The 18,746-nt window shown below is 40.9% G+C and overlaps 1 protein-coding gene, 1 non-coding gene and 1 pseudogene across 2 annotated transcripts in view; 1 reads left to right on the forward strand and 2 right to left on the reverse strand.

The window, feature by feature from the left end:
* Nucleotides 1-16,480, forward strand: part of APMAP (adipocyte plasma membrane associated protein) — a 33,085-nt gene extending 16,605 nt beyond the window's left edge. Inside the window, 8 exon segments of the mRNA XM_039864720.1 lie at nucleotides 6,053-6,114; nucleotides 6,117-6,153; nucleotides 7,433-7,561; nucleotides 8,941-9,115; nucleotides 9,696-9,757; nucleotides 9,760-9,829; nucleotides 10,290-10,482; nucleotides 15,683-16,480. Of these exon segments, the coding sequence (XP_039720654.1) occupies nucleotides 6,053-6,114; nucleotides 6,117-6,153; nucleotides 7,433-7,561; nucleotides 8,941-9,115; nucleotides 9,696-9,757; nucleotides 9,760-9,829; nucleotides 10,290-10,482; nucleotides 15,683-15,892 (938 nt within the window). The 3' untranslated portion in view covers nucleotides 15,893-16,480.
* LOC120603869 (dnaJ homolog subfamily A member 1-like) lies at nucleotides 3,220-4,112 on the reverse strand (annotated as a pseudogene).
* Nucleotides 5,508-5,611, reverse strand: LOC120603936 (U6 spliceosomal RNA). The gene has a single exon (XR_005653235.1). It is a non-coding gene; the product is annotated as a U6 spliceosomal RNA (small nuclear RNA).
* Nucleotides 16,481-18,746: the final 2,266 nt, after the last annotated feature.

Raw genomic sequence — 18,746 nt, forward strand, 5'->3', positions numbered from 1 at the left:
TATCATGCTGAGCAGTTTCACTGTCCTAACAATCCTCTGTGTGCTGCCTATTTATCCCTTTCTCCCCTCAACCCTTGGCAACCACTAATCTTTTTACTGCTTCCGTAGTTTTGCCTTTTCCAGAATTTTATATAGTTGGAATCATACAGCATGTAGCCTTTTCAAATTGGCTTCTTTTACTTAGTAATACGCCTTTAAGGTTTCTCCATGTCTTTTCATGCCTTCATAGCTCTTCCCTTTTTATTCCTGAATAATAGTCCATTGTCTGGATGTACTACAGTTTATCTGTTCACTGATTGAAGGACATCTTGGTTGTTTCCAAGTTTTGGCAATAATTAATAAAGCTGTTATAAATAGTCACACACAGATTTTTGTATGGACATGTTTTCAACTCATTTGGGCAAATACCAAGGAGCACAATTTGCTGGATCTTATGATAGGGGTATATTTCTTTTTGTAAGAAACCACCAAACTCTCTTCTAAAATGGCTGTATAATTTTACGTTCACACCAGCAATAGATGAGAGTTCCTATTGCTCTACATTCTCACCAGCATTTGGTGTTGTCAATGTTCCAGATTTTGGCCATTCTAAAAGGCGTGTAGTGGTTTCTCATTGTTTTAATTTGTAGTTCCTTAATGGTATATGACGTTGAATATCTTTTCATATGCTTATTTCTTCTTTGATGAGGTATCTATTTAAGTCTTGTGGCCCTTTTAAAAATCAGACTGTTCATTTTTTTATTGTTGAGTTTTAAGAGTTCTTTGCATATTATAGGTAACAGTCCTTTATCAGATGTGTTTTCTGCAAATATTTTCTTCCCGTCTGAGGCTTGTCTTCTTATTCTTTTGACAGTGTCTTTATAGAGCAGAAGTTTTTAATTTTAATGAAGTCCAGCTTATCAGTTCTTTTTTCGTGGATTGTACCTTTACAATTGTATCTAAAACATCATTACCACATCCAAGGTCAAATAGTTATCTCCTCCTGTGTTATCTCTGGGAGTTCTATAGTTTTTCATTTTACATTTAAGTCTGTGATTCATTTTGAGTTAATTTTTGTGAAGAGTGTAAGGTCTGTGTCTAGATTCATTTTTTCTTTTTGCATGTGGGTGTTCAGTTTTTCTAGCACTATTTGCAGAAAAGACTATCTTTGCTCTATTGTATTGCCTTTACTCCTTTATCAAAGATCAGTTGACTATATTTATGTAGGTCACAGCATTTTGAGACCCCATGAAAAAAAAGTTTAATGAGAAAAAAAAACAAGCCCCCCCCTCCAAAACACTGATCTTTTTATCTATTCTTTTGCCACTACCACACTATCTTGATTACTGTAGCTTTGTAATAAGTCTTGAAGTCAAGTAGTGACAGTGCTCCCTCTTTGTTTTTTAGGATTGTATTGGCTATTCTGGATTTTTTGTTTTTCCATATAAAAATTAGAATCAGTTTGTGGATATCTAAAATAACTTGCTGGGATTTTGATTGGGATTGCTTTGAATCTATAAAGCAAATTGGGAAGAATGACATCTTGACAGTATTGAATCTTCATACCTATAAATATGGGTTATTTTTCCATTTACTTAGTTCTTTGATCTTTATCAAAGTTTTATAGTTTTTCTCATTTAGGTCTTGTACATATTTTATTATATTTGGACCTCAATATTTCATTCTTTTGGATGCTAATGTAATTGGTGTTCTGTTTTTAATTGCAAATTTTACTTGTTCATTGCTCGTGTATAGGAAAGCAATTGACTTTTGTATATCATGCAACCTTGCTATAATAGGTTTTTTGTTGTTATTGATTCTTTTGGATTTTCTACATAGGCAATCATTTCATCTGCGAACAAAGATGATTTTATTTCTTCCCAATCAGTATAGCTTTTCTTGTCTTATTGAATTAGCTAAGATTTCTAGTACAATATTGTAAAGGAGTGGTGAGAGGGGACAACTTTGCCTTATTCCTGATCTCCATGGGAAAGTTTCTATTTTGTCATCATTAAGTATGATATTAGCTCTAGATTTTTTTTTTTTATAGATGTTCTTTGTCAAGTTGAGGACATTTCCCTCTATTCCTAATTTACTGAAAGTTTGATTATGAATGGCTGTTGGATTTTGTAAAATGCTTTTTCTGCATCTCTTGATATGGTCATGTGATTTTTCTTTAGCCTGTTGATATTGTGGATTACTTAATTGATTTTCATATGCTGAACTAACCTTGTATACTTGGGATAAATACCACTTGGTTGGGTGTATAATTCTTTTTATACGTCATCGTTGGGTTCAATTTGTCAATATTTTCTTAAAGAATTTTGTATCTTTGTTCATGAGAGATGTTGGTTCATAGTTTTCTTATAATGACTTTGTCTGGTTTTGGTATTAGGGCAATGCTGGCTTCATAGAATGAGTTAAGAAGTATTCCTTCTGCTTTTGTCTTCCGAAAGAGATTGTAGAGAATTGCTATCATTTCTTCCTAAATGTTTGCTAGTATTCACCAGTGAACCTATCTTAGCCTGGTGTTTTCTGTTTTGGAAGGTTATTAATTGATTCATTTTTTCATTAGGCCTATTCAAATTGTCTCTTTCTTTTTACGTGAGTTTTGGCAGATGGTCTTTCAAGGAATTGGTCCATTTCATCCAGGTGATCAAATTTGTGGTCATAGAATCGTTCATAGTATTCCTTTATTATCTTTTTAATGTCCATTGGGTCTATAGTGATGTTCCCTTTTTCATTTCTGAAATTAGTAATTTGCATCTGCTTTTTTGGCTAGATGATTGTCAGTATTGTTCTTTTCAAAGAACTAGCTTTTAGTTTTGTTGATTATCTTTATTGATTTCCTATTTTCAATTTCACTGATATATGTTCTAATTTTTATTGTTTCTTTCTTCTGCAAACCTTGGATTTAATTTTCACTTTTTCTAGTTTCTTGATAGCTTAGATGGTTGGTTCTAATATATGCATTTGATGCTGAAAATTTTTCTCAAAGCACTGCTTTTGCTACATCCTACAAATTTTGATAAGTTGTTTTTTTTTTAATTTTTATTTAGTTTAAAATGTTTCTTTTTGAGCTTTTATATTTGAGTTTATTCTTCATTTCACTTTTAAAACACTACTATAAATATTAAAACAAAAAACAATAGCAGGTAGTGAACATATTATGGTTATAGTCTTTTGCTCATTCACTACTGCATATAAAATGCCAAAAGTGAGTGTCATTCACTGGCTCCATTAAGAAGTCTGACCCTGAACACCACCCCTAGCATGATGTTCGTCATACTCATGTGCTTCTCCATTGTAATGGTGCTGTCTTTCTTGACTTAGATCAAAATTCATCAGTTCTACCTGATCCATTTCATCAGTCTCTTCTACTTCCTTCCTTTCAGGTAGGAGGTTTTCAAGCAAAGAGAGTTTAGCAGGAGAAAGAAAGTCATTCTTAGGAAAGTTTGCCTTAAATTTGATGATTAGGCAACCCTTTTCATTTGCTCTATAATAAATGGCATGCCTTCATTTAGCATACACTTGATATCTACATGCTTGACAATCTGACCTGGATGAGAGGTGATGACTATGGTTTGGTTGTCAAGAGTAGATATTGACTTTTGGAGGCCACACAATGCTTCAGCCAGCTCTGTGTCCATACACATGAAAAGATCTTCTTGTCAAGTAAAAACAGCATGGTCTTTCTGATCTAAAACTATGGTAATATCTCTGCGCTCAAGTCCTGGTTCTTGGTCTCTTTCACCATGGAATGTTATCTTCTGGCCATCTTTCATGCCTTTGTCCATATGAACTTCTAGAATCTTCTTATCTCAAACTATCTTCTTTCCATTGTAGTTTTTACATCTGTCTTTAGGTCTGATCTGTTTCTTATGGCACCGGCACTCCATGCACATAGACTGAATTTGCTGAACCATTCTGGGTCCTATCTGATGAATTCTGATTTGCATCCCAGTACCTTGACAATTAGGACAGCATTGTACTGCTCCTTTCTTACCACCTTGGCCTTTACATTTGTCACAAATTTTTGTAGAGCTAGTTTTCTTGTTGCACCATTATATAATTTTTCTAAGATTACTGAAAGCTGATGCACAACATATTTACCTCTCCTTTCTCTGCATTCTTCCTCCTCCTCCTCCAAAAAACATATCAAAGGTGTCCATGTGGGAGCCAAAACCGCCATCTGCTCCACCTTCTTTATGACTGTTCTCCTTTGTCATATAATTCCCTTTTCTTTGCATCAGAGAACACTTCATAAACTTGAGAGATCTGTTTAAATTTCCTTGCTTCATTTGTATTCTTATTAGGGTGATAATTCAAGTCTAGTTTCTTGTAAGCCTTTTTCAGTTCTTCCTGGGCGGCATTGGGTTTGACCCCCAAAACATCATAGTAAGTGATTTTTTTTCACCATTTTTGACAGCAGGTGAGCGGGCCTAGCTGGTGTGGGGCAGCAGGAAGAAGCGTGTTGTTGTGTGCAGCTCGGGCAGCCGCGACTCCTTCTAGTTCAAAATATTTTTTAAGTTTTTTTTGAGATTTCTTCTTTGACCCTTGTGTTATTTAGAAATGTGTGTTATTTAATCTCTAAGTATTTTGGGATTTTTCTAGCTGTCTTTCTCTTGTTGATTCTTAGTTTATTTATATTCCATTGTGGTCTGAGAGCAGACATTATATAATTTCTATTCTTTTAAATTTGTTAAAGTGTGTTTTATTGCCCAGAAGATGTTCTATCTTGGTGAATGTTCCATGTAAGCTTGAGAAGAATGTATATATTCTAGTGTGTTTGGATGATATAATTGATAGATGTCAATTATATCCAGTTGATCCATGGTGCTGTTAAGTTCAACTATGTCATTATGGATTTTCTGTCAGTAGGACCTGTCCATTTCTGATGGAGGGGTTCTGAAGTCTCCAACACTAATAGCAGATTTATCTGTTTCTCCTCGTGGTCCTGTCAGTTTTACCTCTTGTATTTTGACTATTCGTTATTAGGCCTATACGAAGTAAGAATGTCTTCTTGGAGAACTGACCCTGTATCATTATGTTATGTCCTTTTTTATCCTTGATAACTTTCCTGGCTCTGAAGTTAGCCCTGTCTGAAATTAATATAGCTTTTCTAGCTTTCTTTTGTTTAGTGTTAACATGATATATCTTTCCCTGTTCCTTTATATTTAATTTATGTGTCTTTATATTTAAAGTGAGTTTCCTGTAGACAACATATAATCGGGTCTTCTTTTTTTTCTTTTGATCTGCTCTGACTTTTAAAAGTCTCTGTCTTTTAATTGGTGTATTGAGACCATTGATGTTTAAGGTAATAATTGATACATTTGGATTAATATCTACTATATTTATTACTGTTTTCTATTCATTGCCCTTGTATTTTGTTCTTAATTTTGTCTTCCATTTTCTTTCTGCCTTTTGTAGTTTTATACAATTCCATTTTCTCTCCTTAGCATATCAGTTACACTTTTTTAAAAGCATTTTTTGTGGTTGCCCTAGATAGAGCCTGTAACATACATTTTAAAAATATGTAATGCTTTATGAATTTGCATGTCATCCTTGTATAGTGGCCATGTTAATCTCTGTATTTTTCCAATTTTAGTATATGTGCTGTTGAAGTGAGCACTTAACATGCTTTAATTTTATCCCGAGGGACCTCCTAGCAGTTCTTTTAGTTGGATATGATCAGCCTCATGTGATCAGTCTGTGAGGCAGATGTGAACACATGCCCCCGAGTGCCAGCCCAAAAGCTTATGCTCTTCAGAGAGTAGAAAATCCTAATGGTTTTGTCACTGACTAGTGTCTGCTCCACTCTTGTTCTGGTGTCAGGTTCAAGGCCACATGCTGATGCCCTAGGCCCCCATGGTTTTATCGCTACACATTTCAATGACTTTTTGTTCTCAGCATCACTTCTTCATCTTCAGAACTGCCATTTTCTCTCTGGAGATGGAAAACACCAACAAGCCACCTCTGTTGTAGAAGAAGGTGGTATAAACACAGTTCTTAGGCTAACCCAGCCTAACATGCTTATTTCTTTTTCTTTTTTTTTTTTTTTTTTTTTAAACAGATGTGATGTTTACTGGTACAGCAGATGGCCAGGTCATAAAATCTGAAAATGGTGAAATAGAGGCAGACCATCATGCGATTGGTTGGGGTCAGGCCCGTGCAGTAAGTCAGCAACAGTCCCCCCGACATACATCTCTTCCATTCATTCAGAAAGGAGCCAAATGGCCTTGTGTAAATTAGGTTCACCCTTGGAGAAAAAGAGCCCTGACCACCTGGCAGAGAGCTTGACTTAGTTGTTACCACATGCTCTTCATTTGTTGCTGGTCCCTGGACCTCACGATGCCTGGTTTTCACCTTGCATCGCAATTTCCCAGCTAGGCAGTGGCCACGGCACCTGCTGATTACTTCTCGGGCCCCACCAATTGCCATTCTGCAAAGGCCCTTGTTCACTTCTGAGGTAACTTGGAGAAGATTAATAGGTGGCGTTTGAGTGTTGCTATAGCAAAGCAGTTGGCTTTGTCATTACTTGGATGCTTAAATGTGTTTCCTCCATTAGCTTCTCAGAAATTTTAGTATTGTTAATCAAAGTGAAAATATCCTGAAGTCACTCTAATTTTAGAAAACTGGAGTGGAAGAATCTCACTGTTGAAACACTGGTAGTCCAGACTTTTTATTAGTTATCATATTTTAATAGCTAGAATGTTTTTATAAAAATGATACATTTTCATTGTGAAATGCAAACAACACAAAGGTACAAAGAAGAAAAAAATCACTCCAGTCTTCTCAGATTAGCATTTTAATGAATAAGTTTTCAGATATCTTTCTGTTCATGGATGCTCATACATACTATTATATGTAATGGAATAATGCTATGCATTTGGTTCTTTAACCTGCCTTTTTCCACTCCATATTTGGTTGTAAGTGCCCTATAGTAAGCATACTGCAGCAGGCACTCCTGCCGTAAGCACTTCTGCAGTGAACACTCTGCAGTAAGCATCCCACAGCAGGTACTCCACACTAAGCACCCTACAGTACGCACCCCTGTAATAAGCACCCCACAGTGGGTGCCCCTACAGTAATCTCCCTGCAGTAAGGATTCCTACAGTGAGTATCCTAGAGTAAGCACCCCACAGTGGGCACCCTGCAGTAAGCACCCTGGAGTAAGCATCCCATGGTAGTCACATCTGGAGTGAGCACCCTGCAGTAAGCACCGCACAGCAGGCACCCTGCAATAAAGACCTCCACAGCGTGCACCCTGCAGTGAATATGCATTACCACAGAATACTGGGTGGCGAGGTCTGCCTCCAATGCCATGGTCTTTTTTATTCTCTGTAGTACTATGCATATTTAAGAAGAGAGGAATGAGGTGCTTAAACACTGATAGGGGCGCACAGGCAGAATCTTGCACCAGCCACCAATTCCTGTCTGTTTCTTTCCCTAGAAACCGGAGGCAATGAGCCATGTGGGAGACCCATGGGCATCCGGGCAGTGCCCAATGGGACCCTTTATGTAGCTGACACATACAAGGGACTATTCGAAGTAAATCCCTGGACGTATGTGACAATATCTTGTTTCCTTCTGTGATGATTTATTTTATTTTATTTATTTATTTTTGTTATTTTATTTTTTATTTTTTTTTTAGGCAAGGCAACCCTTGATTGACCTCACAGATTGCAAGGACCTTGTCAGCTTACAATCCTTATTTTTTATTTTTTATGCCTACAGCACCTGGTCTTCCTAGGTGGTCTCCATCTAAGTACTAACCAGGCCCGACCTTGTCCTTCTGTGATGATTTAAAAGGAAAATGTCCCTTTAAATAATATGTACATAAGTAGATTTAATAGAATTTGTTCAATACATAAATAGATTTAATAGAATTTGTATTGAACTAATATTTTCTTATAGAATAGTACTGAAAGCATTGCCTACGTATATCAGCTAGTATAAGTACCATATAAATCCCTACTCATGACTGCACTTGGTCACTACTTTAATTTTCTCTGGCATTTGTGCTTTAGCCACAGGTCTCAAGAGGACTTATTTTGAGGACGTATACCTCCTTCTTCCATCTTTATTTTTCATTGTCTTTTTACGTCATGTTTTCTACCTCTCAGTCTTCTCTTTTTTCCTTTCCCTTTGTCTCTTTTTTTTCTTTTTCATCTTTCTCCATCTCTTCCTCCTATTCTTCTCTTCCGACTGGTCATGATGTCACCTTGACCAGTGGTATAACATTTGCTGTATGTGCTTCAGCAGGAGAGGGTCATGCTATGGAAGAGTTTATTATCATGGTTGGTGCATGGGGCCCTGGGCTTAAGCACCAAAGACTGACTGCCTGGATAGCCTATCTGTATCATTGGCTGGCTGTGTGATGATGCAAGTTACCCAGCCTTTCTGTGCACACTTTCCTCATCCATGAAATAGAGATAATGTAATTGCCTGCTTTGTGGGATTGTGAGGATTTAAATGATATTATACATGGAAAGAGCTTAACAATAAATGTTCATTCTACTATTTAAAAAACTTACTACTACTCTTCTTTCTTTATTTAAAAGCAGATGAGTATAACATGTTATATTTCTCTCAAAACAGAAGATTGCCTTTTACTAAGACTCTTGATAGATTTTTAAGTCATTGGTCTCCATAAAAGAAAATTCTTCATCCTTAGAGGAAGGATTTTGCTTTAATGAAAGCAAAAATTCATTAAAAAAATTGGTTTAAAAAAATTCATCAGCTAAAAGGTGAAAGAAAGGAAAACACTGTATTTTACTATAAGAAGGAATAAATCTGACATATGAATGGAGAAGCTCATTTTAGTTTTTCTTTTTAAAATCAGGCTAATTAATATTTTGAAATTATTGAGATACAGGTTCTTAGAATGAAAGCAAAACTCTTACCCTTCTTTCCTCCCTTCCTTCTTCCTATCCTTCCTTTTCTTCTTTGCTACTTCAGGTGAAGTGAAACTGTTGCTGTCCTCTGACACACTCATTGAGGGGAGGAAAATGTCCTTTGTGAATGATCTTACAATAACTCGGGTTGGAAGGAAGATTTATTTTACGGATTCTAGCAGTAAATGGCAAAGATGAGATGATCTGCTTCTGGTTATGGAGGGAACGGATGGTGGGCGGTTGAGTATGTATTTCAGATCTTGTGCTCAGTGAGATCATCACTCAGGCAGGGTAGCTTCAGCAGAGCTGATTACTTCTAGGAATTGTTAGAATGTTTCTGAGTATAATATTTCAGCATTTCAGAAATATTAATGGTTTCTTTGGAAACAGGTGATAGACGCAACAAAACAGAGCAAGATGATCTTACTTACCCTTTGATGAAATGAAATAAAAATAGGCCGGTTCATGTGAGGATGTGGCCTAGGCAGTCTGGGAGAGACCTTCAGGCAGGCCTGGGTTTCAGACTGTCTCTCTAAAGGGGGACTCCTGTGAGGCTGGAGCCATGGTGGCTCCCGGGTCAATGAGAGAGCTAAGTGGGGGTTGTCTGTAAAAGGATGCCTAGGGCTGCCATTGATGGGGAAGGGTGCCCAGGGGCCAGCCTGGAACAAGATCTGAGCAGAGGACCACCAGGGGCCTGTCACTCCAGTGAGAGGCTGAGTCTCCCTCCATAGGCCCCGGCCCAGAGGGGGAGCAAGATTCCAACCCAGCGTGGGGGCCGTGGACCCTCCTTGCGTGATCCTTTGCTGTTGGCACCCACAGCCTGCTAGAGTATGATAGTGAGGCCGAGGAAGTGAAGGTTTTACTGGACCAGTTGTGATTCCCAAAGGAGCACAGCTTTCTCCTGGAGAGGACTTCATCCTGGTGGCAGAGATGACCATGGCAAGGATAACAAGGTGTATGTGGCATCTGCTGAGCTGTCAATTTTCTCTAGTGCTCTTTATTCCCAGAATGGGTATGGAGATGTCTATTGACAGAATCTGAGATGTGGCAGGGCACCTTCTCCTTTGTGTAACAACGGTAAAAGTCATACTCAAAGATGCGTTTTCATTCTCTCATTTTTCAGCCTACTTGAGTGTTGCAGTCTGGGAGAGTCTTAATTTAATGCTGACTGTGCATCCCAGGTCCCTTTTCCTACCAGTGGGTCTTGGCTTGCTCCTTCTCCTCCCCAAAACTGCGTCTAGCGGGGCCTAGGACCCCTGGGTGCCTCTTTCAGGAGCTGTGCCGTGTTCATGATAGACATGTTTACAGTTGTTTCCATAAACTTAATAGAACCAAGACCAATTTCGTGCTTAACTAAAATTTTTTCTTAAATTGGGGGACTGCTGCTCATGCCTACTTTGGTGAATTTTTCAGATTCTACGGGTCTGGCCTGATGAAGGAAGGGGCTGACCTGTTTGTGGAGAACTTGCCTGGATTCCCAGACAGCATCTGGCCCAGCAGCTCTGGGGGGTACTGGGTCAGCATGGCAGTTATTCGCTCCAGCCCTGGGTTTTCAATGTTGGATTTCTTATTCGAGAGACCTTGTATTAAAAGAACGATTTTTAAGGTAACTGAAAACTGTCATTCCAGAAACCAAAATGAAGATGGATCTAATTATCCCTTTTGACCTTTTTTAGCTCTAAAAATTCTAGTTCTGCTTATAATATTTAATACTTTTAGTGACTTCTTTAAAACAGCTTTTATTCTTCAGCCTAACGTGTAAACTTAAATATTGAGACCCTTTGAGTTTTTTCTTCTGGTTTCCTGGTCTGTGTGTTTTTATCATTGCCCTCACCATTCTGACCTTTCAGGGCTTCTACTCTGCCTGTCAACCTCATTCTTTCAGACTTTGATGGCTTTTTCAGACTTTCTCCCTTCTCCTCCATACCCTATGATCTGTCCCTCCCCTCTCTGCCAGGAGATGACACTGCTTTTCCTCAAATGGTTATCAGGTGCGTCTTGCTGTGGCCACACACAGATAAACCCCTTTACCTTGGGTCCCCATCCCACTCTGCTCCTTTCAGCCTTCTCAGAACTTCCCATCAGTCATCCATCTTTGACATCTTTATACACTAAATTCTTTTCCATTAAATAAAAGAATCATTTACCTGCACCAGTGACCAGCCACAGACCCTTCAATACAACCTTTAAATGTTCATCATCCTACCCTTTTCCCAGTGACTTCCATGAAAAGCCCTGAATGTAACTCAGCATGTTTTACACTGGGATGAGTAACTTGCTGATACTGTCGCTTCTGTCATATAGAAATCTTATTTTCAAAAAAACTCCATTTTATAGGCTGAATAGATACTTGAAGTTGATAGTGAATATTTGAATAGATATTGAAGTATTTGTAACTTAAAGTCCTAGCAGTTACCAGGCTGCAGTTACTGAGTCTATACAGTGCCAGGCCCTGTGTCTGGGCCCTGGTGAGGGGCTGCATGCATAGTCAGGCTGGCCCATGGCCTCTGTGTTGTTCTGAATTCAGTAGGTCACTGTGGAAAACCCCCATCTGTTCAGAAATAACACAGTTCTCCTCTTTATCTTCTTGGCTCCTGAGCCAACATCTATTTCCACTGGAACCTTAGAAGGAGGAAGAATGATAGGGCAGGCAAGGAGAAGGGTTTTGAAGACGGCCAGACCAACCGTGAGACCCTGCGCAGATGACCTGGTCTCTCTGCCTCATTTTTCCATCTGTCAGGTGGGAAGAATAATAGCATTTCATTAGGTGCTGAAAAATTTAATGAGAATATACACATAATGCCTTAGCCAAGTGTGGTTAATGTTCAGTTTCTGTACCTGTTGGTTTTTCTACAGTAAGGATATGATCTGTTGGTAGCAGGTGTTTGTCTGTCTCCCCCGATAAAATGTGTGCTACATCAGAGCAGGTATTTTTTTTCTGCTTAGTTTACTCCTTCATCCTTAGTATGGAGAATAGTGTCTGGCACACAGTGAAAGTTACTGTTGAATGAATAAGTGGTTAGAGAGCTGAGACTAAGTGTGAGACAGAGCTGGAGTGGCGGGATGTGTTCCCAGTGATGGGGAACATGGAAGGCATCCCTGGGGCAGGAGAGAGCTCAGCATCTGTGTGTGACCTGGGATATGGCAGACAGAGAGCAGGTGGGAGAAGTGGGTGAGGACCACAAGTCTTGTAGATTAGATTTTATTCAAAATGTGATTGAGGTCATTGAGGATTCTTTTCTTTTTAGTTTTGAGACAATATCAGACTTAGAAAAGTGGTAAGAAGGATAGAAAGAAATTTTCCCCCCAAGCTATCTGCAAGTAAATTGCTGTCCTGATGCCCCATCATCCTCAAATACTTTAGTGTGTTTCCTACAACAAGGATATTCTCCCTCACGACCACTTGTCCAGACAGGAAATTCACATGGATAAGTGTGACTGTCCAACCCATACACCCCATTCAGATTGTGCCAGTCGCCCCAGTGATGTCCTTTATAACAGAAGATTCAGCCTAGGATCAGGTGCGGTCCTAGTTAGCACATCTCTATTCACCTTCAGTCAGGAACAACTCAATCTTGACCTGTTGGAGGATTACAGATTAGTCACGTTGCAAGATGCCTCTCTATTTGGGTTGTCAGGTGTTTCTGATGGGTAGATTCAGGTTATCATCTCTGGCAGGGAGACCACAGAAGTGAAGTTGGGTTCTCAGTATGTCCTGTCAGGAGGGGTGTGATGTCACCTTGTACCATGCTGGCAGCAGGTATTCATCACCAGATTCAGTGGTGAATGTCAGGCTTCTCTACTGTGAAGTCACTCTTTCCATTTGTAATTGTGAATATTTTGTGCGAGGTACTTTATAACTAAGTAAATATCAATATGGTCTCATGATTGCCTATTTTATTCAATGGGTTATATAATTCATTGCTATTATTGTTTATTTTAATGCTCAAATTGTCCAACTGTGGCCAGTGGGAGCCCCTTCAGTGTGGCTCCTTGACCTTTGGACATGTCCCTATCAATCTTGGAGTGGTTCCTCACTTCCTGATGCCACATGTTCAGGCTTATCTTGTACTATCCCCACCTCAGCTCTGGAAGCAACCACTTCCCCAAGGAGCCCTGGTTCCTTCAGAGGAGATGTGGTGCTAAGTGTGCACATTGCTTTGGGGTGTCATTGCTCAAACCAGGTCCTCTCAGTGGACGGAGTGGGGATTGTAGTCATATATGCATACATGTATACAATGTACACACATGTTTATACCTATATTTATTTATCATATATTTATTTACATTGAAAATAAATATCATATATTTATTTACTTATGCTCCTATGTAAATATAAATTTACATTTATATTTACATAGGAGCATAAGTAATGCTCCTATCTCTACTTCCAGTTCAATACCACAGGATTTATTCTAGTTTTCTTCCTTTCTGTATTTGTACTTCCCTTCTTTAATATCAAAAAACCTGAATCTCATTATTCTTCATATCTATTTGATCAGTTTCTCCAAAGGTCACCAATCTGTAGTCACTGTCCCTTATCACATGGCCCCTGCTAGGGCTCTAGCACCCACTCTGGGCCTTCTCTCTCCTCCTGGCCATGGGCAGGGGCCAGCCTTTCCCATCAAGTGTTCTGATACTTACACAAGCTGTCTCCCAGGTAAAAACCCTTCTCATTTTGTCTGGGCTCTGACAGCCTGTGCCAGGCTACCCCACTGCGGGGACACTGTCTCAGCCTGCTTGAACTCTGATGCCATCCTTCGTGCCACTGCCTTTTCCCTTCTCCCAGCGTGGGCTCCCCCTCACCCTGCTCAGACTGACTCTCTGGTCTGGGCCGCTGTAGTTCCCTCACCCTCTGCACAGACGTACCCTGCTCAGCCCTACAAGCTGCTGCTTGACCGAATCGTTCGGGAGGGGAGTAATGTACTACAAAGAATGTTTTAAAAAGATAACTGCAGCTACTGTGTGGAGAACAGCCTGTAGCAGGGCTCCACTGGCTTGGGGAGCCTGTGTGGAGGTGGCCAGGAGAGGTGGTGGGCAGAGCCCAGGGTGGGGGCAGTACATGTGGAGCAGATGACAAGACCCCATGGTACCCTGCTCATGTTGTTGGAGGGATTAAGTGTGAGGGCCGAGTTCCTGGTGTCAGCAGCTGGTGTCAGGGGCCCTTTCTCCTGAGCTGGGGAGTCTGTTGAGTTTGAAGATCTGTTAGAAAGTCTAGGTAGAGGTAGGTCTTGGGCAGTGAGGAATTTAGCACTGGGCATGAGAAATAGAGGTGGAGATTTGAGAGCTTTCTGGGAAAGTGGCTAGTTAAACTAATAAGAGGGGATGAGATCTCTTAGTGATAAGATGGAAAGAACAGAGAGGGGAAGATCCTGTGGCTGCAGGGAGATGGCATTTCATGGGTTGTGAGAAGCCTTATGGAATATTTTGAGTTATAATGCAACTTTGATCAATCTCTATAGAACCTTCTAAAACACAGTCAACTTGTATGTCAGTTTGAACATTTTCAGTGACTAGGAGACATTATTTGTTGGACATTTGTAATTGGCTATTTCCCCTTATTTTAAAAGGTAGAAATCTGCCTATTAATTTTCATTCGTTGGTCTCATGTAGTGGTATCCTTTGTCATCATTTCCTACCAGGTGTCCTTTTGCTGTGCCAGAAATTACATGTCTCACCATCTGTTTGGGTTTTTTACTCCTTAAAATCCTTCAGTAGCCGTTTGTGTCTCTTGGTCCAGCTGAACTAGGGGCTAGGCTCCTAGAGGGTGCCTGTTCAGCATGGGCATGTTTGATTTCTATGCTGGGTGCAAGGAGAACCGAGAGCCATTGTCATGTCTCTTAGGGCAAAGACATGTTCTTTTAACATACCTAGGTTTTTTTTTTTTTATTTTAACATGAACCTCTCTCAGATCTCGCACATTTGAAATATTTTAAATCTAATCAGAGGGTTTGGGATTTATTCTGGTTGGTCTGTGCTAGTTTTATCCCCGCATTCTGGGGTTAATGTCACGCTAGGCCTTGGCTTCATGTCGTATCTTCCTCAGATGTGATTTCTGCTTCTTTATGTTGAGCCGGGTCATCCAGAGGTGTGCCTACGTTGCGGGTCTGATGGACATCACATGAGGGCTGTTGGACAGCTGCTGTCCTTGTTCTGGGTTAGCCTTGCGTCTTTGCATGCAAGAGGCAGGGAGCTCTTTGGCCTGACTACACAGGGTGTGGGGTGGGGGTGACCTGCTGTGAGACATGCCTGATTCTGGGAGTGGAGCTGGTTTAACCTGGTTCTGTCCTATGTGGCCTTCCTGTCACTGGAGGAGCTGGGCCCTTACTAAATGGTGAGGGACTTCGAAGTCTGTTAAAAAATAAAATTCAACTGAGTAAATTTTAAAGAGCTTATTGGCTTTTTTTCCCATTGATTCATGAACTGGATATAATGTAGTCTTACAGGTAGAAAGGAGCTCCAAGGAGCTGTACAAAAATGAAAGACTTTTGTAGGCAGAAGGGAATGGGAACAAGGAGGTCATACTAGGTAAAAAACAGGTTGGTTATTGTAAGGTCACTTTCCTTTAAGGGACAGCGATGTTCTGGCAGGCAGATAGCCTAACTGATAAGGTGATTCCTGATTAACTGGTTAATATTCCATTTCTGGGAGAGTCCAAAGTATAACTGAGTTAAATCTTGGTTTGGTGACATGGGTTATCATCGGTGACTTTACTGTGTGCCTGTTGTCTTGTTTTTAACAGATCAGATCTAATTACATCCTTCTCTTAGAAGGTAAACTCTCCTCTTACTGTGCTTCCCTTCCAGCTGTTTAGTCTGGAGATGGTAATGAAGTTTGTGCCACGTTATAGACTCGTCCTAAAACTCAGCGACAGTGGAGCCTTCTGGAGAAGCCTGCACAATCCCGATGGGCAGGTGGCCACCTACATCAGCGAAGTGCACGAGCATGATGGGCACCTATATGTGGGCTCTTTCAGGGCCCCCTTTCTCTGCAGACTCAACCTTCAGTCTGTTTAGTGGCCCCGATCACAGCTCTGATCACAGTTGGACCAGGAGTTGCTACACTGGATACCACACCTGGTCCAGAAGGTACCATGGACACAGGCCATCCCACCTGAACTCATTCTTGGAAGTATGATGTGACCCTGCGGTTGTGCAGGCCCCTGTGGGACAGCCCTCACCTGGGTGTGACTTTGCATTTAGAGGGAAGCATAACATCTGCTATTGGGAAGATAAGTTGAGTAAAGCCATTTTCTCTTTAAAAATCCTTTCTAAGTACAGTACTATCTAGGACTTAGGAGGCACCATGCACTTTCAGCAGGCCTCAGGGTTCGATGGGTAGAGCAGTGGATGAGCTGTCCAGGGCATTGTTTTAGCTACTGGTTCTGTCTTGCCAGCCTCAGTGTCATTATTGTAAAATGGGATAATGCCTACCTTAGGGAAGGGGCACAGAAGGGTGTTTTATTTGATAATTTGCTATGGTGAGATACATATATAGTCTTATTAGGTTTAAAAATGTGATATGCTTTTGTTGTAAACAGAATGGATTTGCTTTAATGTGAGTTACTAACATGTTTTTAGAATTAAATCAAGTGGTTCATTCACTGTGTGCTTTTTTATCATATATTATAAAAACTGTATCAGGATTCAGTTATTGACTTTTATAGGACAGCGGTCCCATTTTGAGATTTTTTTTTATCAACACACACTTACAGAGTGGTCGATGGTTTTGAAAGTGTTTTCACATACTCTGACCTTTTACTGATGCAAGGAGATGTGGCCTGGTTTACAAATAGGAGCAGAGGGTGGTGGAGAAATGACTTGCCCAGTGTCATAGCCCACATACAGCTGAGCCAGGACCTGTGCTGTGACTGTGGAATCTTCTGGGGAATCTGGGAGATAAGGAAGAGGCAGGGTGGTGTTGCAAGGACCTGGCTCTGTGGTGGCTATCGCCCAGCCCAAGGGTCAGATCTTGGCTGCACGTCAGAGTTTTTTGGGATGACCATGTCTCTGGGGTAGGCTGGGCATCAGTGTGGTTTTGTTTCACAGGTGGTTCTCGTGGACAGTGGATAGCCTGGGCCCATCTGCAACCTCAAGAGGGGCTAGGCTGGGTGGACATCTGGAGCAGGGGGCAGTATAGCTGAATCCCTGAGTCTGTGTGCAGCTGGTGAAAAGGTATGGAGGAGCATTGCTAGGGAAAAGCTTAAGAACAGGTGTCCGCAACCCATGGGCTGTGGATTGGTACTGGTTCGTGGCCTGTTACTGGGCCACACAGCAGGAGGTGAGCAGTGGACTAGCATCACCACTTCAGCTCTACCTCAGATCATCAGGCATTATATTCTCATAGGAGTACCAGTCCCTGGTTCTGAGGAGGAATTTTCCACTCAAATGGCTAACCTTGTAATTAGCTTTTTGTTCTGATTCTATAGACATGCTTGCTGCATAGGTCGAAGGGCAGAGTAATCTCGAAATCAACTGAAGACTCGCCCTCCCCTTTGTTTGTTCCGTCTAGATAACAGATGTATCCCCTTTGCTTGTTCTGTCTAGATAACAGATGTATTGCAGATAAGCCCTATAAAAGTAAGGTTACCCCTGAGCTCAGGGCCCAGACCTTCAGAGGAAGGAACTTCCCTAGTTCCTCTGGGACCACCAGTGTAATAAACCTGAATTCTCCAACTCTCCGAGTGATACTTGGTTTCTCGCTGGCCTGGTTTTATGACATTTCTGCAACCATTCCAAAAAGGTTGGGGACCACTGCTCTAAAACACTAAGGCCAGGACCGTCTTAGAATTTCAATGATTTTGGTGGTTTGTCCAAGTTTGAGAAAGTGCTTCTTTTTGGTCATAGTTTTGGTATGTCTTAGAATCATGAATACTTTACATTTTCTCAGTGACAACATTAGGTGATGAAACAACTTCCCTCTGAGTCAGAGTAAAGCTAATGAGTTTTCAAAGACAGGTGGAATTGGGTTGGCAATACAGGACGTCAGGTCATCACTGTTTGACATCTCGTACTTGTAGTAAGGTACACCATCTTCACATGGGTGTTTGGTTTTACCTGTTTGAATCCACCTCAGGGCTCTGGTAGTTCCTTCTATCAGGTGGGGCTTTGGTGTGTGAATCTGAAGAGAACAATCTCTTCAACAGAGTTATGATGATGAAAAAAGTGGAGCCGGCATAGTCGAGTGCACATAGTGCCTGCAGGGCCTGCTCTCCAGGCAGCTGGAGCAAAATGTTTACAGTGGTTTTGTTAGTGGATGCATCTCTGTGAGAGTCAGAGGTGTGCCAGCTGCTGGCTTCTAAAAATCAAGGTGGCCTCACAGTGGCTCACTACCCAGCCCCTTCCCTTCTGGCATCACCATGGTGAGTTTAAGACTTATTCAAAGACAAGCATTTACTTCTGTGAGGTACAATATGTAAAACAGATTGGGACTGGGGATGATAGATGGTGAATGTCTTATAAAGTAGAGCCCCTTTCCACCTGGAATTCAATCCCAGAGGTCCCATGGAGGGAAGATTTGCAGAAACCTGAGGTTGGGAGCACATAACCATGGGCTTCGGTGGTGGCTGTTTTGCCTTAGTTCTAAGACTTCTCTCTGTTTACCTTATAGGAGGGGGATAAATACATTGCCCTAAATGATGTTTTGGCCAATACAGGTTCATATTCAAACCTGAGAGTTTTGAGATTGGGATTTGAGGGGTTTTCTTCTCTCCTAGGAGAGAAGGTTAGCCAAGGTTAGCCAAAGTGGTATGGGGGAGATTTCATATGCAGTTCCAAGCAAGGGTGTTGTGAAGCTGCTCTCCCCCACAGCTGCGTATGCATTCTCATTTCCGATGCTGAATATAAGGGCAGTGTTGGGGTGGGGGAGCGT

This window comes from Pteropus medius, unplaced genomic scaffold (assembly GCF_902729225.1).
Source record: "Pteropus medius unplaced genomic scaffold, Ma_sr-lr_union100, whole genome shotgun sequence".
NCBI classification, from domain to species: domain Eukaryota; kingdom Metazoa; phylum Chordata; class Mammalia; order Chiroptera; family Pteropodidae; genus Pteropus; species Pteropus medius.